The 27,474-nt window shown below is 48.4% G+C and overlaps 1 protein-coding gene across 1 annotated transcript in view; it reads left to right on the top strand.

Moving 5' to 3' along the window:
• The window catches only part of BLMH (bleomycin hydrolase), a 672,774-nt gene that overhangs the window by 106,169 nt on the left and 539,131 nt on the right, over positions 1–27,474 (top strand). Inside the window, exon 3 of the mRNA XM_078680032.1 lies at positions 16,100–16,209. Coding sequence (XP_078536158.1) covers positions 16,100–16,209 — 110 coding nt within the window. The remainder of the gene's footprint in view (positions 1–16,099; positions 16,210–27,474) is intronic.

The raw sequence follows: 27,474 nt of genomic DNA, 5'->3' as shown, positions 1-27,474 counted from the left end.
GTGTGCCTGGTGGAAGCGTGCACCGACGGCTGGTAGTGTGTTACGGCTGGTGGTGTGTGTGCCTGGTGGAAGCTTGCACTGATGGCTGGTGGTGTGTGTGCCTGGTGGAAGCGTGGAAGCGTGCACTGATGGTTGGTGCTGTGTGTGCCTGGTGGAAGCGTGCACTGACGACTGGTGGTGTGTGTGCCTGGTGGAAGCGTGCACTGACGACTGGTGGTGTGTGTGCTTGGTGGAAGTGAGCACTGACGACTGGTGGTGTGTGTGCCTGGTGGAATCGTGCACTGACTGCTCGTGGTGTGTGTGCCTGGTGGAAGCGTGCACCTGGTAGAAGTGTGCACTGACGGCTGGTGGTGTGTGCCTGGTGGAAGCGTGCCCTGACGGCTGGTGGTGTGTGTGCCTGGTGGAAGCGTGTACTTACGGCTGGTGGTGTGTGTGTGCCTGGTGGTAGCGTGCACTGGCGGCTGGTGGTGTGTGTGTGCCTGATGGTAGCGTGCACTAGCGAGTGGTGGTATATGTGTGCCGGGTGGTAGCGTGCACTGACCACTAATGGTGTGTGTGCCTGGTGGAAGCGTGCACTGACGGCTGGTGGTCTGTGTGCCTGGAGGAAGCGTGCACTGACGGCTGGTAGTGTATGCCTGGTCGAAGCGTGCCCTGACAGCTGGTGGTGTGTGTGCCTGGTGGAAGCGTGCTCTGACGGCTGGTGGCGTGTGTGCCTGGTGAAAGCGTGCACTGATGGCTGGTGGCGTGTGTGCCTGGTGAAAGCGTGCACTGATGGCTGGTGGTGTGTGTGCCTGGTGTAAGCGTGCACTGATGGCTGGTGGTGTGCGTGCCTGGTGGAAGTGTGCACTGATGGCTGGTGGTGTGTGTGCCTGGTGGGAGCGTGCACTGACGGCTGGTGGTTCGTTACTTAGTGATTTTACCCCACGATCATCTGAGAGAATTGGTAGGCTATTTAAATATGAGTCAACCTTTCACAAATTTGAATTAAATGGAGAAGCTAATATCTGTGCGGATAACTCCGGGTAGGGAGGATAGAATTGCTGCATATATCCCACTATAATATGTCGTGAAAGTTCACCAAAGATGGCTGACGAAAATTTGTCCTCCTTCTACTCTCTGGTAATAGTAAAAGTGTTAGATTGCAACAAAGAGGTTAAAAGAAACACTGGTATATCTGTGTATTTCACATATAATAAAGTGTAATAAAGCATGCTGAATTAGAACCTTGCATTGTTTGATTGCGTGGGCCAATAATTAAAATCGATTATTTAGATGATCGCTGGAAGAGTAATGAAATTTATGGTAGAATATAAAAAAGTGAGAAATTATTTTGAATCGTGATTTCGGAATCATGCGGAATATGATACAACGAGATACATTATATCTCACCACAATATATCGTGTGAGTACACCTAAGATGGCCGACGCCAATCTGTCCTCTTTCCATTTCCTGTTAGCAGTATAATCTGAAAACACAACGATAAGAGGTTGAGTTAATCACAAACATGTCTGTAAACGTCGCAATGATAATATTGTGGGCTAAAGCATGCAGAACTAGAACTCTTAGATGTTGGATTACGTTGGTGGGATACCTAGACGATTGTTGCAATAGTAACACAATATATGAGACAATACTACTACCCGATAAAGTAATCAAAATTGCCTCTCCTGGACCATTTAAGATAGGAGGCCATAACGAGACATATAATGAATCTCCGTTACAAAATTGCGGATATTTTCACATAAAAACTGGTGTAGGAATCTGACCGTGTTCGGATAATGGATTGGCTAAAACTGACCATGTGATCATGAACTAACTTGAAATCCCCTGACATTTGTTAACAGGTGTCTTGAATTAATCAATTACGAGCGCATTAGGCTCTGGCAGCAGTTGTATAAATAGCGGGAGTCAGTGAGCAGCAATCCGAAGGTGTGGACGGATGCTGTGTTACGGACTCGGATTACTATATGAATAGGAAGTAAGTAGAAGCTAGAACTCTTGCTGGGGCTATGTGTAAATTAAAGGGGACTAAGTATATTGACTATCAGTGAGTTATTAGAACAAACTGTTGGCTAAAAAACTTTTGGCTCTGATGACTATAGGAAAAGGAAGTGAGCAAAAGCTAGAACTCTTGTTGGGACCTACTGCAAATTAAAGGGGACCTAATATATTGGTTACAAGCGAGTTAGCAAAATAAACTGTTGGTGGGGAAGGAAAAAAACTTTCCTGGCTATCAAACAAGGATATAACAGAAGTTGTCTGCTAATATTATAAGGCTCAAATGGGAAGCCACAGTGATAATAACAACTATATACGTCCTTCTAGGAATTACTGAGCAGTTTGGAGAAACTTTGGATTTACAACCAAAGAAAAGGAATAGACATAAGTGAGAATAATCCAAGATAAAAATCAGATGGTTGGGTGAACATCAATACAACGGAAGAAACTCTGATAAAAGGTACCCCCATATGAGAGATTTAGTTCTAAAAGATATTAGAAAGTGTTTATAAAATGGGGGCTAATTAGGCTCTCTGTCCTTCCTATCTATCTATACAGAGTGAACAACGAAAGAAATAAAAAATCGCACCGAATCTATACTTAACTCACGATGTAAAAAGGTAAGAAGGTGACTCCAGACAAACCTAATAAAGATAATAGAACAAGACGACAATTTTAATATTGACAATATATGTCTCCCTTCAGTTATTGGAACACAAGGTTGAAAAAAGAAAAACTGTAAACAGAATTTTTAGCTTTGCGAAGACAAAAGCGTCACACACAGAAAAGAGTAAGTGTGATGTAATCTGTTTCTGATATATAAATGCTGTAACTAAAGGATTCATGAATAGGGAGATATAGATAAAATGGCTATTAGAAGTAGAATCTGTGTAACTGCCCAGAGTAGGTGTGGGCAATTACGTATGGTATGAAAGCCTGGAAATATGTCAGTACTGATTGATAGTACCATTCTTGCCATTTCAATACCTGACTTGACCTAAGTAAGTAGGGCCAACGTGCAAGATACCAATAATAAAGGTGAACAAAAAAAGAAAAGAATATATATAAGCGATTCAAACTCCCCACGGGTGTGATAATAACAGGACTGTGGATATGTTTAGCACAAGATGCATGTGTCACTTGCGTCCAAACGGATGTTACTCTTTTTAAAGTGTTAATATAGGGGCACTTTACCTAAAATCTTTTCTTATTTATACATTTCTTTTGTAGATACTCCTGGGTTAGAGATCCCTATGCAATGTTCTGACTGGTCCTGAAGAAGGTGGTTTTCAATATCACTTATCCCACCGAAAACGCGTTGACCAAGTCTATTTTTTTTTTTGTTTGAATATGTTTTATTGGGTTTAGCATGCAATTCGATGATACGCAGTCATACAATGTCAGTATAGCAAGACAGGAATATTTCTACATTCAGTTGCTTAAGAAACAAGACGATGTTGTAGGGTAAGTCAGTGGCAGCACTCTTCAAAGCAAATGACATACAGATCGATTCGTAATTCACTGAGGCTGTGACAATTACTATATATATCCTGTCTGCAATGGGCATAGCAGCATTCTTTATGTGCGGGCTATGTACCAGTATAGTATCAGCAAGTAAAGCGTAGTGGGAGGTGGCATGTACTGGTGGCCTCATTCCGTGTGTACCCGAGTCTCGGTTCCCAGCGTGCGGCAGCGCCAGAGTGGGAGCATTCTGTGGTGTATCGGGTACCAGGTGTGATAAAATTTTGAAAAAAGGGGGACACCTACTAATGATAAAATCACTACTGGTAGGGACTAACAACAATTATTTTGAAACAAGGGACAGTAGTGAAAGATAATAAATCAAATGCCAAAGCCTGGGGAGACAACACAATTAACATGTAAAGTGACAAGTGACCATGATTACACAAGATTAAACAAGACCAAACATGATATATATAGAAAATTATTTTTATAAATGATTTATCTTTTTTTCTTCATTTTGATTCAGTATACATTTAAAATTACAATTCAGAATTTTGGTCGGTGCAAAAAAATAAATTATTACAATACAAAGGGAAAAAACATACACACATTTTTTTTTGAAGAAAATTAATTCAAAAACACAAAAATGAATCAGTAATAGTTAGTGGGCAGGTGAAGTAAGCAAAGCGGTAGATGTGAACTCAACGCGCGTTTAGGCTATTGCCTTCTTCAGGAGTCCGTCATTTGCAGTCAGAATTTTTTTTGTTTTTAAACGATCACTAGAAAACATAGAAAAATCAATGTCACATTACAGATACCTAATAATATCTAATAGTAATCAAATGAGTACTATAATAACCTAGGCCCAGGTCAGATTAGTTAAAATTGTTATCATACTCTGATAGAGTGCCTGATACAACAGCTGGAAATCATGTATATATCTTAATTTATGCGATTCACAAAGTATTATGGATTAATCTTTTATAACAAAAATTATTTTCCTTTTAGCTGATAAACACTTGTTATATTGAATCCATTCTTATCCATTAGGTTTTTTGATTAAAGTGTTCACCTTCAGGAGATACAAAGAGGTTGTAGTTCCAAACATTTCATTTATAAGTCAAACAATCATGGCAGAAAACAAGAGGGGGGCGGGAAAGGGGGAAGAGAGGGGAAAATAACAACAGCCTCAGTATCAGGAACATCAACCACCCAATTCGAACAGATATTTAGAAACTCGCAACGCCCGGTACTGGAGGGATTGAAAACTATCCCCATCTTTAATCTGAGTAGCCAAGTCCGTCTATTCTTTACTATCTAAAGGTTTAAGTTATGTACCACACTCTGGCTTAAACAAATTCGAATTGTTTAATGACTTGATGGCATTCTTTAGGAAAATCCATCTCAAAGTATTTTTTTCTAACACTAATATCGATTTGTGTTTTTGAATTAATTTTCTTCCAAAAAAAATTTTGTGTATGTTTTTTCCCTTTGTATTGTAATAATTTATTGTGTTGCACCGACCAAAATTCTGAATTGTAATTTTAAATGTATACTGAATCAAAATGAAGAAAAAAAGATAAATGAATTTATAAAAATAATTTTCTATATATATCATGTTTGGTCTTGTTTAATCTTGTGTAATCATGGTCACTTGTCACTTTACATGTTAATTGTGTTGTCTCCCTAGGCATTCGGGTACGAGGTGTGGCCAGTCCTCCAATTCAACATATCCAATAATTGAACAAATATGGCAATCAGGGTTGCCGTAATAACTCCCAAACAAGACCTCCTCAGGAACAGGAGGTCAAACAGGGCAAAAAATGGCATAAAAAGAAAGAATAGGGCCTCTGGGATCACGAAGTGATCGTGGAGTGGGGTAGAAAGAAAGAGTGGGGGGGATATGTCTCGGCAGCAGATGTACAGTGTCATAATGTGGGTCTACGTGTAGGCATGGGTCCGGGTGCCCAGGTCAGTGAGTAGTATGGTAAAAGTGCGGTGGTTATTACTCGGTGGGTCGGGGGAGGTCGGTCTGTCCGCCTGCCATGAACCAGGAAGTGGTAGGGAGGTTAGCAGTCGAGCTCATAGCCAGGGGGCCAGTGCGGTCTGGCTATGTGGTGGTGTCTTATCCCATAGGTGTTCGCCCCGTGCGCTGTGCAATCTTCTAAGTGAGCCCTCGAACCAGACTGGCCTGTTGAAAGGATTTCAAGGTATCATCCCAAAGTTGTGCGATAGGAAACTTCCTTAACCCTGCAGTTTCTTCACAGTGCAGTGTGATGCTTTCAGCTCTCGCCCAATTAGTGAAGGAAGTGCACCAATATTTGGTGAGCGGGGGTTCCCTTTTCTACCAATGTTTGGTGAGCATGCGTTTAGCAGCAATGAGCCCTAAGTCCCAGAATCTGGTCGGTACTTTATTCAGTTTAGTCCTTTTATACAACCCAAGAATGCATGCTTCCCATGTGTGGGGTAGGCCTGCGCCTGCGCTCTGTGTCAGCAGGGTCGTCACCTCATTCCAGTATGTGGTCAGGGTGGGGCAGTTCCAGAGCATATGCAAAATGTCCGCGCCAGTCAGGGTGCACCGGGGGCAGCTAGCTGTGTTGGTCGCGAAATATCTGTTGATCCTATCCGGTGACAAGTATGCTTGATGGAGAATATAAAACTGTATTATTTTGAAGCGTACGTTGCGAGGGATGTTTACAGGGCTAGCCAATACCATCGTCCACTCCTTGTCGGTCCACCTCCTCCCTTGGCAAGCCGCCCATTTATCCCGTATCGGCTGTGTGGAGCGTTGCGTGTGTGTGAGAAGGGCCTGTGCTAGCCAGTGTATAATGTGGGAGCCACTACTCATTACATGTAGGTACTGTATGAGAAGATGTATTGGCAATTCCTCATGAATGTCACTCCAGGAGTCCGCGTACGCACGCAACAGTGATGCATGGAGGAGGAACTGTCCGGCTGGCATGTCCGTGTTGCCTGCCAGTTCTCCGAAGGGAAGCAGCGCTGCATCCGCATAAAGATCGCCTATCGTTTCCACGCCAGCCGCCATCCAGGCCTCCAGCATAGTCTGCGTCGCGACCCCGCGCCTCGCCGAGGGGTGCCCAGCAGGGGAAGCGCGGGTGCATAAGGCTTTACCTCCTGGGTCAGTTTCAGGCTGCGCAAAAAGCATTTACGAGCCACCGCCATGTGTAGTGGCAGCGGGCGGGGCCCCTTGGTCAGGGGGTGAAATAATGTACAGACCTGCGTATGGGTCCATACCGTGATGTCAGTAGCGGTATCATCCAGATTTCTCCCACCTAGCCAGCACGACACCCACTGCAGCTGTGCCGCCAGATAGTACAGTTCGTAATTGGGGACTGCCAACCCCCCCATCTCGGTGGGCGCATAAAGTTTCGTCAGTGCAACCCGTGGCCTTCCAGCATTCCATATGAGGCTCCGGGTCATGGTATCTAAGTCCCGAAACACTCGGGCATAGGTCGGAATATTGGCAAAGTGATACAACAATCGTGGTAAGACTATCATTTTGGATAGCGCTATCCGGCTGGGCACATTCAGGGGCAGTGTCTTCCAGAAGGCCATCTGTGCGCGCAGCGAAGAGATTGTGCGTATTAGGTTCCCCTCCATTACGTCAGATGGGTTCCGGTAGATGTGTATTCCGAGATACTTAAACGTAGTGGGATACCAGGCAAGCCTCTCACCACTGATGCGAATGTCACACTCCTGCGTGTCGGGGCTGAACAAGTACACACCAGATTTGGCCCAGTTGACCCTGAGGCCCGACATCTCCTCAAATGTCTGGAAGATGTCCGACAGTCAGTGCGGCACACTCGTGAGGTCGCGCACATATAGGAGCAGGTCATCCGCATAAAGCGAGACCAAGTGTAAGCCGTCCGCCAATGGAATCCCTCAGTACATTCCTCGCGTCCGCAACAACGACGCGAGGGGCTCCATGGCCAGGGTAAAAAGGAGTGGCGACAAGGGGCAGCCCTGTCTGGTGCCTCTTCGCACGTCAAGTGCATCCGAGAGCAGCCCGCCCACTCGTACCCGCACAGTGGGTCTCTGATCGAGCAGTCCAACCATATCGATGTAGGTGTCCCCCAGGTTGAACTTCTCAGCACTGCCCTGAGGTAGGGCCATTCCACCGAATCAAAGGCCTTCTCGAGGTCAAGCATCCCGACCTTGGCCAGTGAAGCGGGGCATATTCCTGTATCTTGAAGAGTCGGCGAATATTGTATGAGGTGCTGCGGGCAGGCACGAAGCCATTCTGGTCACGATGGACAAGAGTCGGGGCTACGGCAGCCAAGCGTCGAGCTAAGAGGGAGGTGAAGATTTTATAATCTGTATTTAACAGTGCCAGCGGCCTGTAAGAGCCCATGTTTGTGCCGTCTCTGCCAGGCTTTAGGAGCGAGAAGAGTGGCCTTGTTGAGAGTGGTGGGGAGCGCCATATCGTCAATAGCAGCATTGTAAACCTTGAGCAACTCAGGAAGTAGGATTTCGGAGAATGTCTTAAAAAATTCGGCAGGTAGCCCATCTGGGTCAGGCAACTTGCCATTGGAGAGAGCAAAAATGGTGTCGCACAGGTCCTCTGATGTGAGCGGCGCTTCCAGATCACCCTGTTGCGCAGCTGTGAGGAGTGGCAGCTGGACGTCCGAGAGGTAGTCTGCGATATCTTCGGCAGGAGCCCTGAGCTGAGACCGATACAGGGCTCTGTAGTGTCGTACAAAGGCTTGGTGTATTTTGCCCTGTGTGTACACCACCCCTTCCTCAGCGCTGTGGATAGCAGACACAGGTGTCGTGCGGTCTTCTTGTCTGACAAGCCAGGCCAGTAATTTGTCAGGTTTATCACTAAGATGGTGCGTGCGTGCGGAGTGAGCGGCATAGTTAAGGTGACGGAGCCGTTCCAGCAGCTGGGCATGCTCCTCGCGAGCTGCAAGCAGTGGTCCGTCAGCTCCTGTCATCGCCTCCTGCTCTTGTCGGAGCAGGTCGGTCTCTACTCGTTGTAAATCTCCCTCCAACTTTTTCGGCATATGTCCCTGTGTGCCTAGGCAGTGCCCCCTGATCACGACCTTAAATGCGTCCCATTCAATCTGCGTGGAAGTCGCGGTGTCGGAATTATCCGCAAAATATTACGCTACGCAGGCGTGCAGGGAATCTCGGAAGGGGGGGTCCAGCAAGAGGGTGGGCTGTAGTCGCCAGTTAGGAATGGGTGGGCGTGGGCGTTCCCATGCGATATCCAATGTATGCGGGTTGTGGTCCGAGTGAGTGCGGCCCATGTATTGCGCATCTATAATTAGGGGCAGAAGTTCAGGAGACACCATGTAGCGGTCCTGGCGCACATGCAGAATGTGTGCTCCTGAGTAGTAGGAGTACACCCTAGAAGCAGGGTTGTGTGTGCGCCAAGCGTCATGTAGGTCCCACTGCGCTGCCCAATGGATGAGCGCTTTCATGGCACCACAAGTCGGGGCACCAGGTTTTGGTGGAGCAGAGCGATCTAGGGCCGTGTCTAGTATGCAGTTATAGTCGCCCCCGATTATCCAGGGGACTCCGTGCCAGGGCGCCAGTTTCTCTAATAAGTGTGCGAAAAAGCTGCCCTGATCTTTATTGGGGGAGTACAGGGAGGTCAGGACCACAGGTTGCCCATCTAGGCTGCCCTGTACCAGCACAAACCTACCCTCCGGGTCAATGTAAGAGTGTGTCATGGCAAAGGGAGTACCGGCCTTACCCATAGCAGCGCCCCACGGGCATATGAGGAGTATTCTGTGGCGTATAGTTGTCCCTTCCAGCGACGGCGCAGTGAGAGCACTTCCGCCTTGTTTAGGTGCGTCTCCTGCAAGAGTGCAATTTGAACCCTGTGTCGTTTGAGGTAGGAGAATATTTGATATCGGCGTGATGGCATGTGCATGCCCCTAATGTTCCATGTACACACTTTATCGCAGCCATTGTTACAATTCAGACAATCCCTCCCCCCCCCCATTGCATTAGCTGACCCCAGGCCCATTGTACAATCCCACAATTTACATCGATAGTCATTTCTGTCAACACTAGTACCATATCCCAAAAAAATAAGAGGAGGGCAGCAAGGAAATAACAAGACAGGCCAGGGGGGGGGGGGTAAACCAACGGTAAATACCAAAAGGGCAGTAGCCAAACATGCCACCGTCCAAACTCTCGAGGGAGAGGAGCAACCTTTCAAGTCTAGGGGCGTGGTATGTGCCAGGCACAGTGCAGCAGTACAGTGTCTTGGTAAGAGAAGGGGGTCATCAGCCTTCCCGGGCCTCACAAAGCAGGCAGCGCGTAGCCATATAGCAGTAGTAGGTCAGTTCAGCCTAGCTTATCATGCAGAAGTCCCAGCCCGGCAATTCAGTTGTTAGAACAGTTCAGGGCCGGCCGCACCCCTGTGTCACGTGCACGGCTGGTCACCCGTGGACAACGGACAAGGGACAGAGGAGGTGCAAGGGAGCCCCCCTTATTACAACACTGTGGTATTGTCTGAGTGACATGGGCAGTACTCACTGTGTCCTGCATCCTCCGTCGCTCCCCAAGGCGTGGATGCCTCCCTGGGCGCCAAGCCCCAGAGGCACGGCAGTGCCTGGTCCTGGACACGGCCAAGGCAGCGGTGGCCCGAGGGGGCTTCGCCGAAGGTCCGCAAGTGGCATCAGTTGAGCAGGTCTGCGGTCTGGGGTGTAACATCCGGTGGGTCGGTGGAGAGCGGAGAATCCGACATCCCGTAGATGGCTTCATCATCGCTCGGAAACGTCCGCGGGCTTGTCTAGCGCGGCGCCAGACGTTGGGGAGCTGCTAATTTTGGTGACTTTGCGGAGTGCATCTCGTTGTTCCTGGATAACCTGTTCCGCAGGTGGGGAGCGGCTCACCGTGGCGTCCTGGCGTTGTGTCGAAGATGCTCTGTTTCGTCGTCGCGGTCCACGTGTTCGCGGTCTCGTCGCCGGGCCATGTGGCTGTCTTGGCGCCGTATCAGTGCCGCCATCGAGCCAGGCGTTAACTTCTTCTGGATCGGTGAAAATATAAGTCTTATCTCGTGTCACCACCCGCAGCTTGGCAGGGAAGAGGAGGGAGTATTTGAGGCCTGCAGTGCGCAGCCGTCATTTCACCTCGAGGAAGGAATGCCTCTGGCGTTGCACCTGAACTGTATAGTCAGGGAAGAACATCACTGTAGCGTTATCTATGCGAACCTCGCCAAGCCTTCTAGCTTCCCGCAGGACGGAGTCACGGTCCCAGTAGTTCAATATCCGGAGAAGCAGCGGCCGCAGGTTGGAGCCAGTAGGAAGTGGTCTCGTCGGCACCCGGTGCGCTCGCTCCATCACGAAGTAGGGCGATAGTGTGCCCTCCGGTAGTATATTTCTCAGCCATTCTTCCACATGTTGGGTAGGATCTGTCCCTTCCCATTTTTCCGGAATTCCTACCAGCCTGATGTTATTCCTTCGTGCCCGCCCTTCCGCGTCCTCGGCTCGATCCTCCAGAAATTCCACCCTATACAGGAGGTCTTGGACATGTTTGTCTGTCTGATTGACTCGGGGCTCGAGGTCCGCCACCGATCCCTCCAGGACTTTGGTGCGATCCGCCAGTTTTTTATGATCGTCTCTCAGATGTGTGAGGTCAATCGCAACACAGTCTATTTTGGTCTCCAACGAGGTTCGGGTCAGCTGGAGCGATTCTTCCAAACGTTCCATAGCAGCAAGCACGCTGTCCAGCCTCGTCATCACCTGGTCGGCGTCCATTGTTCTCGATGTCTTGTCAGTCTTCCCCTTCAGTTGGGCACCACCTGTGCCAGTGTGTGTTTTCACCCCTCCAGACATGAGAAGAGCGATGAAATGAGGTGTCAGGCAGGGTCCACAGGGGGCCGAAGCGGCTAGGTGTTTCTCAGTTCGCGGCCTGAAGAGGCGTGGCGTCTGTTCCTGTCTGAAGGATAGTAAGGTAGACAGTACCCTCGGCGCGGGCAATCAGACGATGTCGGCAGGCAACACTAGGAACTGTGGGCTACCCGACCGGTCACGAAGAGGCAGGCACTGACGGGATAGTGTCGTGCAGTTCGTAGCAGAAGCGCGCGGCCAGTATGGCGACAGTAGTTCACGGTGTCAGCATTCACCAGTATAGCCGGTAGGTATCAGCCCTCGGTGTCACCATGGTATGAATAGGTGCCGAAATCAACAGGAGAGTGTGAGGGAGCCACAGCAGGTGTAATGTCCGTGGGGGTTCGCCGGTGGAGCCAGGGGCATGTGGTCACCTCAGCGCGGCTATGCAGCCGGCCCGCAGCAGGATGAATGTCAGAGGGCGCCTCCAGTAACGTAGGGCCGAGGCTCCCCCTCCAGCACGGACGCCGCGTCCTCCAGTGACCGCGCCCCCGACAGCCTCAATCTCTTGCCAGGGCCCGGTGCCGGTCTGTTCTTCAAGCATTCGCAGGCAGGCAGCCCACAGGTAGGTGAGGGGAGGTCACTGGCAGCCGGGGCCAGGGAGTTCCGCCGGGCACCAAGGCTCGTGCGCGCCCAACACTCTGCTGAGAAATGGCGCCCGTAGGCCTGCGACGTCAGTCCATGCAGGCCGCAGCGGCCAGCTCAGCCGCCCAGCAGGGATCACCGGCCTCTCGTGTTCTGTTCGTGGGTGGAGGGGAGGCGTATAGGGTAGCGGACTGTCCAGCAGGCCCCCAAAGCGGCCAGTCAGATGGGCCGAGCGGGACACAGCAGTGAGAAGGCCCCCTCGCGTTGCGGTGACAGTCCGGTGACCGGCCTCGGCTTACCGCATCCTGGCCCTGTAAGGGTGATGGTCGCGTCCCCCCAGGGGGCCGCGGCGCCCCAGCCGCGACTCTAAGCAGCCAAGCGGTGGTACTCACTTCCCAGGCTCCCCTCGGAGCTTCGATATTTCAAGGGTGGGGCGCCGTCGCCTCCCATGATGCCAGTTATCCGACAGGTCTCCGGGGGGTGTCCAAGCAGAAGTGCAGGCGCCGGCAGGGGTAGCCAGGTGGAGTCCAGGCCCCGGCGCTAACAGGCAGCAGAGCCCCGGCCCGTCAGTTCACAGGCCGCAGAGTCAGGGTGTGTGTGCCTGGTGGAATCGTGCACTGACCGCTGGTGGTGTGTGTGCCTGGTGGAAGCGTGCACTGACGGCTGGTGGTGTGTGGGCTTGGTGCAAGCGTGCACTGACGCTGGTGGTGTGTGTGCCTGGTGGAAGCGTGCACTGACGGCTGGTGGTGTGTGTGCCTGGTGGAAGCATGCACTGACGGCTGGTGGTGTGTGTGCCTGGTGGAAGCGTGCACTGACGGCTGGTGGTGTGTGTGCCTGGTGGAATCGTACACTGACGGCTGGTGGTGTGTGCGCCTGGTGGAAGCGTGCACTGATGGCTGGTGGTGTGTGTGCCTGGTGGAAGCATGCACTGACGGCTGGTGGTGTGTGTGCCTGGTGGAAGCGTGCACTGACGGCTGGTGGTGTGTGTGCCTGGTGGAATCGTACACTGACGGCTGGTGGTGTGTGCGCCTGGTGGAAGCGTGCGCCTGGTTGAAGCGTGCCCTGACGGCTGGTGGTGTGTGTGTCTGGTGGAAGCGTGCACTGACGGCTGGTGGTGTGTGTGCCTTGTGGAAGCGTGCACTGACGGCTGGTGGTGTGTGTGCCTGGTGGAAGCGTGCTATGATGGCTGGTGGTGTGTGCCTGGTGAAAGCGTGCACTGATGGCAGGGGGTGTCTGTGCCTGGTGGAAGCGTGCACTGACGGCTGGTGGAAGTCTGCACTGACTGCTGGTGGTGTGTGTGTGCCTGGTGGAAGCGAGCACTGACGGCTGGTGGTGTGTGTGTGCTTGGTGGAAGGGTGCACTGACGGCTGGTGGTGTGTGTGCCAGGTGAAAGCGTGCACCGACGGCTGGTGGTGTGTGTGTGCGCCTAGTGACAGCGTGCACTGACGGCTGGGGTTGTGTGCCTGGTGGAAGCGTGCACCGACGGCTGGTAGTGTGTGGTGGCTGGTGGTGTGTGTGCCTGGTGGAAGCGTGCACTGACGGCTGGTGCTGTGTGTGCCTGGTGGAAGCGTGCACTGACGGCTGGTGCTGTGTGTGCCTGGTGGAAGCGTGCACTAACGGCTGGTGATGTGTGTGCCTGCTGGAATCGTGCACTGATGGCTGGTGGTGTGTGTGCCTGGTGAAAGCGTACACTGACGGCTGATCGTGTGTATGCCTGGTGGGAGCGTGCACTGACGGCTTGTGGTGTGTGCCTGGTGGAAGCGTGCCCTGACGGCTGGTGGTGTGTGCGTCTGGTGGAAGCGTGCACTGACGGCTGGTGGTGTGTGTGCCTGGTGGAAGTGTGCACTGACGGCTGGTGGTGTGTGTGCCTGGTGGCAGCGTGCACTGATGGCTGGTGGTGTGTGTGTGCCTGGTGGTAGCGTGCACTGGCTGCTGGTGGTGTGTGTGTACCTGGTGGTAGCGTGCACTGACGGCTGGTGGTGTGTGTGCCTGGTGGAAGCGTGCACTGACAGCTGGTGGTGTGTGTGCCTGGTGGAAGCGTGCACTGACAGCTGGTGGTGTGTGTACCTGGTGGTGTGTGTCCCTGGTGGAAGCGTGCACTGACGGCTGGTTGTGTGTGTGCCTGGTGGAAACGTGCACTGACCGCTGGTGGTGTGTGTGCCTGGTGGAAGCGTGCACTTACGGCTGGTAGTGTGTGTGCCTGGTTTAGGCGTGCACCTGGTGGAAGCGTGCACTGACGGCTGGTGGTGTGTGTACCTGGTGGTGTTTGTCCCTGGTGGAAGCGTGCACTGACCGCTGGTGGTGTGTGTGCCTGGTGGAAGTGTGCACTTACGGCTGGTGGTGTGTGTGCTTGGTGCAAGCGTGCACTGACTGCTGGTGGTGTGTGTGCCTGGTGGAAGCGTGCACTGACTGCTGGTGGTGTGTGTGCCTGGTGGAAGCGTGCACTTACGGCTGGTGGTGTGTGTGCTTGGTGCAAGCGTGCACTGACTGCTGGTGGTGTGTGTGCCTGGTGGAATCGTGCACAGACGGCTGGTGGTGTGTGTGCCTGGTTTAGGCGTGCACCTGGTGGAAGCGTGCACTGACGGCTGGTGGTGTGTGTACCTGGTGGTGTGTGTCCCTGGTGGAAGCGTGCACTGACCGCTGTTGGTGTGTGTGCCTGGTGGAAGTGTGCACTTACGGCTGGTGGTGTGTGTGCTTGGTGCAAGCGTGCACTTACGGCTGGTGGTGTGTGTGCCTGGTGGATGCGTGCACTGACGGCTGGTGGTGTGTGTGCCTGGTGGAATCGTGCACTGACCGCTGGTGGTGTGTGTGCCTGGTTTAAGCGTGCACCTGATGGAGGCGTGCACTGACGGCTGGTGGCGTGAGTGCCCGGTGGAAGCGTGCACTGACGGCTGTTGGTGTGTGTGCCTGGTGGATGCATGCACTGACGGCTGGTGGTGTGTGTGCCTGGTGGAAGCATGCACTGACGGCTGGTGGTGTGTGTGTCTGGTGGAATCAGAAGCATTCACAGTGATAGAAGACACAAATGGAACTGACGAAGAGGGAGGGGGAGAAGGGAGGGGAAGTGCAAGCAGAGGAGCTGCCTAGTGTATGCGTGCCCGGTGGAAGCGTGCACTGACGGCTGGTGGTTTGTGTGCCTGGTGGAAGCAGAAGCATTCACAGTGATGGAAGACACAAATGGAACTGACGAAGAGGGAGGGGGAGAAGGGAGGGGAAGTGCAAGCAGAGGAGCATGATTCACAGCTAGAAGACACAAATGAAGCTGACCAGGAGGGAGGGGGAAAAGGGAGGGGGAAAAGGGAGGGGGTAGTGCAAGCAGAGGAGCCTGATTAGAGCAATAAAAACTCAGATGGCAGCTGTGGACATGCACAAGCTCGTGAACGCAAGCTGTAGGCCAGCAAAAGCCTCTGGTGGCACTTTTAAAAGACACTTACTAAATGTCTCGAAGGAACTGCGCATGCGCTGTCTCAGGCGAGACCTAAAAATGGATCATCTTTAATTCCACTGGTGTACATACGCTCCAGAGCCTTTTTAATTAATGATTTCTTTAGCAATGTTACTTCAGCAGACCATAGCAAATCCAGTAGGTTCTAAAGGCGCGACCTATAAGCTTTGCCAATGCTACTTGCAGTAGTCACTGCTGTCACTGTTGTTTGTAGCATGAAATGGAGCAAACACTGAACAGGAGGAGCTGAACTGCATCTAGTTGAGGTTAAATGCTGTAGGAAAATTAGGTTAAAATTGACAACTGAAAGCAGAAGTATGTTCTCTGTGGTATCTTATGCTAGCATACATGGATGCTTCAAGTGCGCCAAGCCTGTACTACTGGGTAATCAGGAAGCAAAGCCAATATTTCAAAACCTGCTTTTTATACGAGGATTTTCAGGTCATTGAGGATCTGAGAACCATATGAGAAAAGGGGAGGGGTGGGTGTCAAAGTAGAATTTGAGAAGTGTTTATACGGATATAGATGTTTATGGTTGTGTTATATATTATTGTATAGCACTTATTGAATGCCATTTAATGTGTGTGTTTGATAGCTATGAAAGGTGGTAGCGTTGAGCTGCTGCAAGGTATGCTTCTGTACTTCATTTGTATTTCTTGTGCTAGGCGGTATATTAGACATGACTCTTGTGAAAGGAGTCACTACTTCTCTGTGCTAATTGATGTTCATTAATTTTTCTAGGGAGATGCTGGATATTCTCCTGTCTGAATGTCATAAGGCTACCTTTCATGAAGAAATTCAACATTGAGGAATTTGAGTTCAGCCAGTCTTACCTATTTTTCTGGGACAAGGTATGCATGAACAGGAAAAGGGTTTTGGAATTCTAGCTTTATCAGACAGTGACTACAGCTGAAAAAAGCTGTAGCTCTCCTGAAATCACTCATCCAAAATGCTCTTGTGCATCTCCTGATTAAGGGCACTGCTTCAAGTTTACAAATTCCCTGTTGGAGGCTGACTGCTCTGGAATACTTTTGTTGGGTCTCCTAATTAAGCAGTTGTGCGCAAGGTCTCTCAATTTGATATGTTATTACATGCAAATGTTTTCATTTTCATGCTGCTTTCCTAGTATGCAGTATTAGCAACAGGCAACAAGTAAAGACCCATGCTCATTTCCCTTTTATTTAAAAAAAATAACTATTCAGATTTTTTTCACACAATTAACACCCCCTCCCCCCCAGACCCTTCCTCCCACCCTCCCGGGTCAGACAAGTATGCATACAACTTCATTATTCACATTAAATTATAATCAACAGTAGCATTCTTATTCCAACATACATTTGATTATTCTTCAAAAAATCTGCTTCAATTGACATTGGGCTAGACACCATTCTACCGGAGGAGTCCAGATCCTCAGCCCCCTTTTTACGTGGTTTTTTGCCTTTCCGTTTGTAAATAACTGTCTCCAAATTAGAGATAGCTAATAACCTGGCTAGCCATTGTTGGAAGGACGGCGCTATAGGGTCCAGCCATGCTGAGGCTATACATAATCTTAAGACCGCCATAGCAATAAAGATGAGCTCATGTCTTATGCTAGGATCGATTGCCTCTAATAAGATTACTTCGCTAGACAAAGCCATATCCCTTTGCAATACTGCAGACAAGAATTTCTCTATATCTTGTTTTAGAGATGATAGTCTTACACATGTGGAGAAAATATGTGCACAGTCCGCATTAAATACCATGCATCTTGGGCAACAGGTTCCCTTGCCACTCCCCCATTTGGCAATTTTATCTGGCGTATAATTATAATACAAAAAAAGGACGTTTTGAAAAACTGTGCCTGTAATTTGGTAGATATGAGAATAGTTTGAGAGTGAATAAGCATAATTAAATTCAACATAAGATATTCCTGTTTTTCCCTGCCATTTCCGTGAGGTTTTCTCCATATCATCCGGAAACAGTGCGTTGAGAAGGGTGTAAATTCCCCCACTAGTACTTTTTCTGGTGTGAGGAATTGTTTCCACTAAAGTTGATTTTTCACACAATACCCTCCCCCCTAGCTTTCGTGTCAGAAAGTCCAGAATTTGAAGATATTTTAAAAAGCCCTGCCAGTCCAATTGGTAGTCTTTTTTCAAAGTTTTCAAAGGATTGGATCCCTGTAGAGGAGAACCTAACTGAACTATTCCCGCCTTATCCCATCTGTGTATACAGTTGTCTCTAAAGATTTTCGGAAGAATTGGGTTGGCCCTTAGGGTGTGTAATATAATATTCGCCCTAAGCCCAGCATTCTTCTCGCGGCCTTCCATACCTTAAACCCACTGTAGGGAGTTTTAAATCTGACTTTTTTATGATAGCTGTCGTGCAAATTTCGCCATAAGTACCCTGTGCATTTATTACCAATAATTAATTGAAAAATAGGTGTGTCGCCCCTGCACGTTTCCTCAGCCCCGATATTCTGCAGTAGCCCACTGCTATATAATAGCACGGATGCCCAATAATAAGGTTTTAAATTTGGGAGAGCTAAACCTCCTCGATCTTTGGGGAGGGTAAGTAATTTATAAGCTCGCCGGGGTTGCGAATATGCCCAAATAAAGCTTGAGAACGTGCGTTCTATTGACTTGAACCATTGACTTGAAAATTCTAAACAAATTGCTCTGAATAAATACAAAACTTTAGGAAAGAAAACCATTTTTACGCCATTCACTCTTCCAGTGATAGAAAGATGCAGATTATCTAGGCGGCGGAGATCTTTCTGCATTGAGCCCATCATTGGTTTTAGGTTTAGGTTCACCATATTCTCGAGATACTAAGTATGTAGCTTTTTCTACCACTCTTGGATCGCTCTTCTCGCTCTTCTTGCTTTTATTATTCAAGATGATCTGTGTCTTCCCTTGGTTAAGGGCATATCCGGAGACTAAACCGAAGTTGTTGGCCTCACTTTCAATAACAGTTGTGGCTATATTAGGATCAGCTGTTACAATAGCTATATCGTCGGCGTATGCCAGTGATTTGGTCGGAAACTCTTGTGACATGATAGGTGCTATTCCTCTGTTTCCTTCTAATCTATGGATAAAGGGTTCGACATGTATTGCGAAAAGCAATGGTGATCAAGGGGAGCCCTGACGTGTACCTCGGGAAATTATTAATTCTTTGGTTAGGCTTCCATTCACCATTACCACTGCCCTGGGGTTGATGTACAATTTTTGCACTGCCTGAATAAAGCCTTTCTTTATGCCAACCCTAGACATAGAGGCCCACAAAAATGGCCAGGAGACCCTATCGAAAGCCTTCTCAGCGTCAAGAAGGATCAATGACGTAGGGTCTCCTGTAGCCTCCGTACTATCAAATAGAGTGATTACTCTCTGAATGTGATTAATAGTCGATTTCCCTGGTACAAAACCATGCTGGCACTTACCGACTTAATGGATAATAGGGGCAATTCTATTTGCCAGAGTCTTCTAGTATATTTTTAAGTCTGCATTAATAAGAGTAATCAGGCGGTATGATCCTAGCTGCTCTGGAGGTTTGTTTTTCTTGTGGAAAAATATATTTTTGCCCTGGACCAGGAATTTGGAGGCTGGCTGCCTTTAAAAATGTGTGTAATTAGCTCTAATACAATGCTTTTGATCTGATCTAAAAAGACTAGATAGAACTCGGAAGGGATACTATCCAGTAGCTTTCCCTTTCGGCAAGTATTTGATAGTGGATAAGATTTCCTCTAATTTAGGGGGCTCCTCTAAAGTAGTCTGATCTGCCTCCTCAAATATATTATAAACGCCACTATCTAGGTATATTTCAATATTTGCTAGATCCCCCCCTTCCTTCCTCCGTATACAGATCTCAATAGAAACGCCAAAAGGCCTCTAATAAGTTCAAGGTCGGATAATTGGCCCTCTACTGGATCATATATTTCATGTCTCACATTTTATTTATTTTTTGATAATCAAGTTTATTGATTTTAAATGAGTACATACACAGCAATGAGTACACAGCCAACTTTTGCACAGCGAGCAGTACACAAGAGCGACAAAACGGGGGAAGTAAGCCCCCCACACACAAGTCCGATTAAGAATAACAAGCGAAAATGTCAACGAGCATGTGTATAAGGAAGCTTCAAGTAGTTCAGTCTTCCATCACCCCGAACCATTTACCCCACACCCTTCAAAACCTTTTAGGGCAGCCACGGGCAGCATACATGGGGCGTTCCTGCGCTGCACACCAATCTACCCCTCTGCGCCACCGTTTCATGGAAGGGGCGAACGGATCCAGCCAAAGGGCAGCAGTATCTCGTTTAGCTACCATCAGAGCCGCGGTGAGACAGTTTCTCTGCTCTGTTCCCATCCAGACCATCCGTTGCTCCCAAGAGTATGTTCATCGGGTACATCGGGACCTCCCAGCCCAGGACCTCGGTAAGATCAGCGGTTACTAGCTCCCAGTAATGCGCAATGTTGGGACAGAGCCATACCATGTAATAAAAATCTTCTCGGGGCCAGTGATAGCGGGGACAGGAAGCATCAAGTCTGATCCCAGAGCGATGAAGGCGCGACGGTGTAAGGTAGGCCGCGTGCAAATAGTATACATGAACCAATCGGAGTGGCGCAGAAGCTGTAATTATTTTGGGGGCCATCAGCGCATCCCTCCAATCGGCATTATCTAAAGGACCAATCCAACCCTTCCATTTATCCCGGAGAGCGTGTAGTGTGCTTTATGGGCCTCTTTTTGCGTGCATGTTAAGTTAGCATGGCTTATTAGAAGTTTAAACGCCATTTTCCATTTTGCTGCTTTTTGTACACGACACTGCTTAGATGTTTTTGCTGAGTTAGCTTTCACGAAGGTCTATACATAAGGAAAGGGTTGTTTTTCGACATCTCTAGACGTACATCGTGTCCCCAGTCTGCACAGTGTGTGCTGAGCCGCCAAGGTTATCCTAACGTGCGAGCCTGTTTATCGGCGTGTCCGTGTAACACATTCTAGACACAACAATTTGGCAGCTGCAAGCCGAGTAGGATTCTGGCCCCTTTATCATAGCACACTTGCCAAAATTTAACACTCTTGGAAGATTTCAGGCATGCAGAGAGACTAACCGATCCGGATGTACTTTACACTTACTGAGCGGACAGGTAAATGGGGTCCCCCTAAGAAAACTCCAGAGACCTTCTATAGTTTTATAATACCTAGTTCCTAGATAGGGAGGGTGCTTAAAATAGGCACTTTTATCACCTGTTTGCACTATCATTGTAATATGATTCCTCCTTTTGTATTTTATGGAATTGTAACCATTCTGTCCATATTATTATTATCCATATGTATTCTTATGTTGATTAAAATACTGCGCTTGAGAATAAGTCGTTAAAATAAACATTTTAACCTTACCGTGTGTCTCTATTTTACTCCTGTTGTGGACTGGTATGAACGTATAACAAGTGTTCTCACTTCTCACTATTCCTGAGATGGTCCTAAGTCACATGTTCTATGATGTCTAATCATTGTTTTTTTGCTATAGAACGAAGAGCTAATGTGACACTGATTGCTAGTCTGGTAGGGGATTTTGGGTACTAAGGTGAGTTTTGGCACACCCTAATCCACTGAGGTCCTAAGTCTCTGTGCACAGTTCTGTGTTTGCGCAGAATCCCTGCTACATGGCGCCGCCAACGAGTGTGGTCTTATTGTGAGACACTTGAGTAGTGCTTATATCAGTCTACGACCCCCGTACTATCGTTTCCGGTTGACGATAGTGACGGATAAAAAAAACTACCCATATTTACATAGGTTGTTTCAAGCTTTATATTTCTCAAAGGTTTCTTCTTTGAATTACTACCCAGTTGTGGGTTCTAGTTTTGTATTGTACTTCTCTATTACTGTTTTGTTATGGCTGCGGTTGATATCCCAGCACAGTCATGTAGCTGTGCGTAATCATTTGCAGGAATACCTCGTATCTCTAGAGGGACAGGCAGTGGTTTTTGTAGTCTCTGCTGACGTGGCGTACCCGTCTGAGTTGTATTACTCATGGGTCACATTTCGGGCAGTGGATGCTTATTCTGGGGTTTTTCACACTTACACCCCTGCTGATGCTCCTGCAGTGTACGCTCCATATCGGACGGTAGAAATTCCGATTTCTGTTTAGCAGCATGCCGTTTGGTTTAATGGCGCCCTCTCACACATTGTTACAGCGGTCAGACAAGGACCGTTGTTCATTCCAGGCCCTACTTGGCCTGTTTTGGCTGCTTACATCCCGCATCCACAGGCGGGTGCTTTGACAGCCCAACAACTGCGACCCCTATATGCCTCTTCGGTTGCAGTTATTAGGGGTCTGGTTCACTACATTATTCGCAACCTCCCGGGTCAGGCCCCGGGTGGTGCAGCGCATCCAGTTGGCGGTGGCAGACTCAAACTTAGTCCCGTCATGGTAAATGCGGTCATGGGCAAGCGTCCCCAAGAGAAGGAAAAAATGCCTTTTTGGCTTGCCGAAAAATTTGACCAACTTGAAGCAGTGTTCCCAAATACTAATCCTGTTGAGAAACACAGGATTCTTACAGTGAGTTTGCAGAAAGACTTAGTGCCTGACGTAACTGAGTGTACAACTTGGGGGGTGATTTTCGTGGCAGTCCATACCAGGTGCTTTGGCACCCCATCGATGACTGTTTTGCCCACTGTGATCAAGCGTGTTCAGGATGAGCACGGGCCAGAGGCAGCAGTGGAGTTGGGTATGCGCCTCGTGGGTGCGTTTGATATGGTACGTGATCTCGTCCTTGCTAATGTCAACGGGGATGCTGTAAGTTTCCAGGTCGCTAATGCTCTTCGCGGGGTCCCAGACGCCAATAAACCCCAATAGTTGCCGAAAATTATTACGGAGGCTTATATGACCGTAGGCCGTAATAGTTTAGGTGTTAAGCCTTTCGCGAAGAAAGAAAAGTAACAGTAAACTCAGCAAGGGTCGTCCGATAAAGTCGACTGCCCAAAAGTTCAGAAACAAAATTGGAGGAAGAATAAGAAACAGGGGTAGCAGCAGCAGCAGAAACAGGGTTCCTGTCCCACTTCGCCTACACCTGCCCCAGTTGAGCGTAATTATGATTTGCGCAACCGCAGTACTATTAAGTCACCTGATGGGTTTCAGGTACCTGAACAACTTTCTCCTTGCTCTTTGCAGGAAACATCGGTAACAGCCACCGGTGGAGGAAGCGGCGGCAGAGGTCAGGGTGCCCAACAGAGCCGTGAGCAGCCACGTAAGGCTGACGGAAAAGGCAAGCAGGACGAGTCACCACGTCAGAGACCCCAGTTTTAGAAGAAGAAAGTTGCTGCTGTAACAGCCAGATATGCCACAGATAGTGAGAATGCAGCTTCGGAATCTGACATGGGCTCTGACCCTGCTGGACAGCGCGGCGGAGATTATCATAATTCGAGAGGCGCTGCGTCCACTACTGAAGGTGACAGCGACTGACACCTTCGTTGTAGTTGAGACAGCGGACACTAGAGTGGCTCCCCCTGAAAGACTTTATGAAATAATCCTTGTAATTGAAGGTGACATAGAACGTACCATAAAAGGTTTTTTTGGGGAAAATCGAACGACCACTTATATTTTGTTGGCGGAGGTCGACTAGCCCCCACCTTTTGTCTTGGCCGCTCCACAAGAGGAGGAGTGGTCCTCGCCGCTTTCGCGCACACTGTGCCGAAGGAGCAGGCGCTGCAATTTGCAGAAGATTGGGCTAAGGCGCTTGCGCCGGCGTTGTACTGTAATCACTGTAGATGGGACAACTTTTCCCCTCGACATGAGATCCCTTTGCGGTCCATGCCACAGCCACAACCCCAATACCCCACACGGCCTGAGGCGAAAGCCTCTGTAGCCGAAATCCTTGAACAATTGGAATATCAAGGTGTAATTGAAACATCTGTGTCTCAGATGAATAACCCGCTTTTTACTGTGACCAAGCCAGATGACTCGTACCGTTTGGTATTGGATTACTGCCACTTAAACTCACATTGACGTACGTGTGCGGTGCAAAATACTCACAGCTCTGCTTTCCAATGGCTTCTTTGTCCATAACGTGTCCCCACTTAGTAGTCAGTGGACGAGTTTTACCTGTGGCGTAAAACGAAAACCAATTTCTTCGTTTGGCCATGGGCTACAAGAACAGTCCAGGTGTTTTTGCTGCCCGAATAGTCTCTCTGCTTGAGAGGCTCTACGCAGATGCATGTTCGTATGTGTATGACATTTATCTCACAGACGACGAATTATGGCCGCATCTGTACCGTGTTGACCGCATAATTTGCAGTTTTACAGACTTTGGCTATAAATTCAACTTTGCAAAATCACACATTGCAGAATACACAGTGTTGTTTCTGGGCTACGAGCTCAACAAAGAAGGTAGAGGCTTGGCTCCTCACTTCTTGGAGAAATGCGCACTTTTGCGCGCTCCCACAACGCTGAAGAAGCTACAATCCTTACTGGGCTTTCTAAATTTTGAACATAAATACATTCCGGAATATGCCCAGCGTATCAAGCCGCTTTACGCGTTGATACAACCAACTTTTTCCAAATCGTGCTGGCTGCCAGAACACTCCGCCATCTTGCAATCCTTGCATGCTGACCTACTTGAATCTAAGTTCTTGTCAACTCGTGATAACCACACCAACCTGGTAATACGAATCGTACCAGGGTCGGTGGGTTTCACGTACCTCACTTTTAATGAGGGAGACATGGTTCCTATTGCTTACAAGTCACACTGGTACATTTTGGCCGAATTGCGGTTTTCCACTGTGGAAAAGGTTTTGACTACAGTGCAAATGGCGATTCTTAAGAAATGTGCACTGTTGCAGGGAAAACGCATTGTGGTTGTTACTCCGTATCCTGCCTTGGCGGCAGTGACGAAGGCCAGTGTACCGAATTCCAAGGCTTTGCACCCTCGGTGGATACAATGGGGCTACATCCTTGACATCCCCGGATGTAACGTTCATTTTTGATTCCTCTTTGCAGAATCAGGAGTTTTTGCAGTATGAGTTTGTTCATCCTGCACCTCTGACTATGGGCCCACATGAGGATTTTCGTTGTATCATTTACACTGATGGCAGTGCGCAAGCAGCTACGGGTTCTAGACACGCATATTCCGCGGCCTGTGCAATTGTGGTTGGTACGATGGTGGATGGTGAATTCAAATCCAATGTCGTGCATACACAGACATTAGGGGACTGTACCGCCCAGTTAGCAGAACTATGTGCTCTGATGCTTGCATTGGAGTACGCGGACCCCAGTGTGCCTACTCTTATTCTGAGTGAATCTTACTACTGTGTACAGTCTTTCAAAGACAATCTACCCTTCTGGACTCAAAATGATTATCGTGACTCCAAAGGTTGCACAATAAAACATAAAATGATCTGTGTTCGAGTGGCGGAGCTTAAAGAACGTCTTCTGTTTGTTTTTGTAATTCATACTCTGGGTCATCAGCGCGTGGGAGTTCACGCTGTTGGCAACTGTCTCGCAGACGAGGCTGCGAAGACATCAGTAGCAACATTTGTAGTGGCTGCGATTACACGTACAAAAAGTAAGTTTGATGGTGACATCTTGGCAGCTATTGCCGCGACTGAGAAGGGAGGTAATTATCCTAAGGGTTTCCCTTCAAAGTACTCTTATCAGTTAAGTCCTGATACAGTTCCTTATGTGAGAATTAACGACGTTGGTGACAGACTGATTCCCAACTTGGACCGCAGACAGGCTTTCATTACAGCAGCCCCTGGGCATGCCGGCGTGACAGCTACTGTACCTCTCCTTCAGCAACGGTACTGGTGGCGGGGTTTGTATTAACAGACACGTGATTTTGTCCTTCAATGTGGCATTTGTCAGCAAATTAAGCCGCCTTCTGCTGCACGCCCACCCCAAACTCAGTTGTACATATCTAATAAGCCACTTGCATGTGTTTATTTAGATCACTGCGGTCCTTTCTCCTCTGATACTGCATATAAGTACATCTTAGTAGCAGTTGACTCTTGCCCGCGCTTTGTGCGGGTGTGGCCTCAAAGGAGCGCTGATGCTAGAACTGTCATAAGAGATTTGTGTGTCTTTGTGGGAATTTTTGCATGTGGCACCTTCCATTCGGACCAGGGTCCAGCGATCGCCTCTTAGACGTACAAGGATGCCATGGGTTCATTGGGGGTCCAAGTCAAATTTCCATCTCCATACAGGCCTGAGGGCAATAGTGTTGTGGAGCAGATGAACCGTGATTTAAAGCAATAATTGACGGCGAATGTGTTAGGTGCTGGCAGAGAATGGCTCACCCACTTGAATAGCTTACAACATGTACTCCCTAGAAGGTCTCTGGCTGGGCGGACCCCATACGAAATGCTCTTTGGCATCATGTTTGTTCCGGACCTTGACGGTCTAGACATGGCGGCGGGAGCATCCTTTGACGTAGATGAACATTCTAATGTTTTGCAGAACCAGAGACAGTCTTGCAAAGGAACACTTGCCCGCCACATCTGAAGCTTCGTTGCAGATTCCGGTAGTGGGCTGGCTACCCCAGGTTGGAGAACTAGTCAGAGAGAAGATCAACAACAAAAAAGAATTTGGTCCTTCCTAACGAGCTCCAGTTACCGTGCTTGGTATGCAGGGTACAAGAACAGTCATTTTACCTCCTCTTCCTGGGCTAAAGGGGAACAGGTACATTTAAATTGACCATGTCAACCACACAGGGTTGCTGATACTGTATAGTATGATGCCTGCGGTTTCGTGTCCAGCGATGGTAAGACACTCTGTTTTGGCCTGATGTTGCTATTGAAATGATCCCACTTACGAATCCTATATTGAATCTACCTGCTGGTGATCCTCTTAATGACACTGAATATACTTACCCAACTGATTTGTCTATGCCTGATTTGGAGACCCGTGTGGCTAATCAATCCTGTTTTTCATTTGACACTGGCTCATCCACATCAAAGACCCCTTCAAAAGTTTCCATTTTTGTTACCTGGTTTAAAAAACATTTTTTGATCCCACCTTGGATTTACATTTGGCTGGTGCTGATTGCAATTTTTTTTTGTTCATGTCCATAGGTTTTGTGGTGTATTTGTTTTCGTTTTATCAATGGAAACTATGTTGAAGAAAGAACGTCAATTTGAGTGATTGATGGAACTTTGGCTTCCCACTCCTCTTTTCACATCATGAAGTGGGACCAGACTTTTGTTAATATAACTGCTTGGCCCATTTTAGATGGGATTGTATGGGATGCTGTAAAGTTCCAGATTCATGGTCCCAGATAGGTTATTAACGTTCCCAATGTACTACGTGTTTCTATGGGGGATGTGGTTAAATAAAATATTCGCTCTGAAGATTGGGATGTGAAAGCGGTTGAAGCTTTATTTACTGATCTGAAATATTATGCTGCCTTCGATGCTGAAGATATATATTTAGAGTCTGCAAAATATGGTGATTTGTACTGTTACCAACATTTTGGCAATCACTTTCTGCATAAGACTAGCTCATTCAGAGGCATGGTTAATTTCACACAGTGGGAACATTGTCCCGCACCAGTGGAAGGCAGCTCCAAAACTTTTCTGAAAATGTTTTCCTATTTCACGGATTTTGATCAATCCAACCCTAATGCATTTTATTTTAAATTGACTGGAGAGTCATTTTCCAAGGTAAGACTTACCCACACCAACTTACTTTATTCGAAGTCCTTTATTGACCAGTTGGCTGTTGGAGGCTATGAACTGTAGAGAGATACTATTGATCTTAAATCTGTTTGGGGTTCTAAAAGTTGGCAAGTGCAAGGCACTGAGGCTTTGCATCGTGCATGTCTCATCCCAAACCATAGGTTGTTTCTGAATGATACTATTTCACAAACCACATGCTTTGGATTGGCTACTTCTAAACAATTAAATGCTCCTTCATTTTCTGATTTGGGTGAATTTCCCTATTGGAATCATTTTACCAGTACACCCCTGAGTGAAATACAGGCACTGTTTAGAAATTCCTTTTTTAATGTTTCCAGCAATAATCCCGAAGGCTGGTTGCTATGGCAAAAAAGTGCGGATTCCTGCCAGCACCGCTTTCTGGGTCTGACCCCTGGCTATACGACGGTTACAGTTGATGCCCGTTTTCAGACTCGCCATTCAGTTACCACCTA

Source organism: Lissotriton helveticus, chromosome 3_1, assembly GCF_964261635.1.
Source record: "Lissotriton helveticus chromosome 3_1, aLisHel1.1, whole genome shotgun sequence".
Taxonomy (NCBI): domain Eukaryota; kingdom Metazoa; phylum Chordata; class Amphibia; order Caudata; family Salamandridae; genus Lissotriton; species Lissotriton helveticus.
The sequence above is the reverse complement of the archived record's forward strand: the minus strand, read 5'-3'. Positions and strand labels throughout refer to the sequence as shown.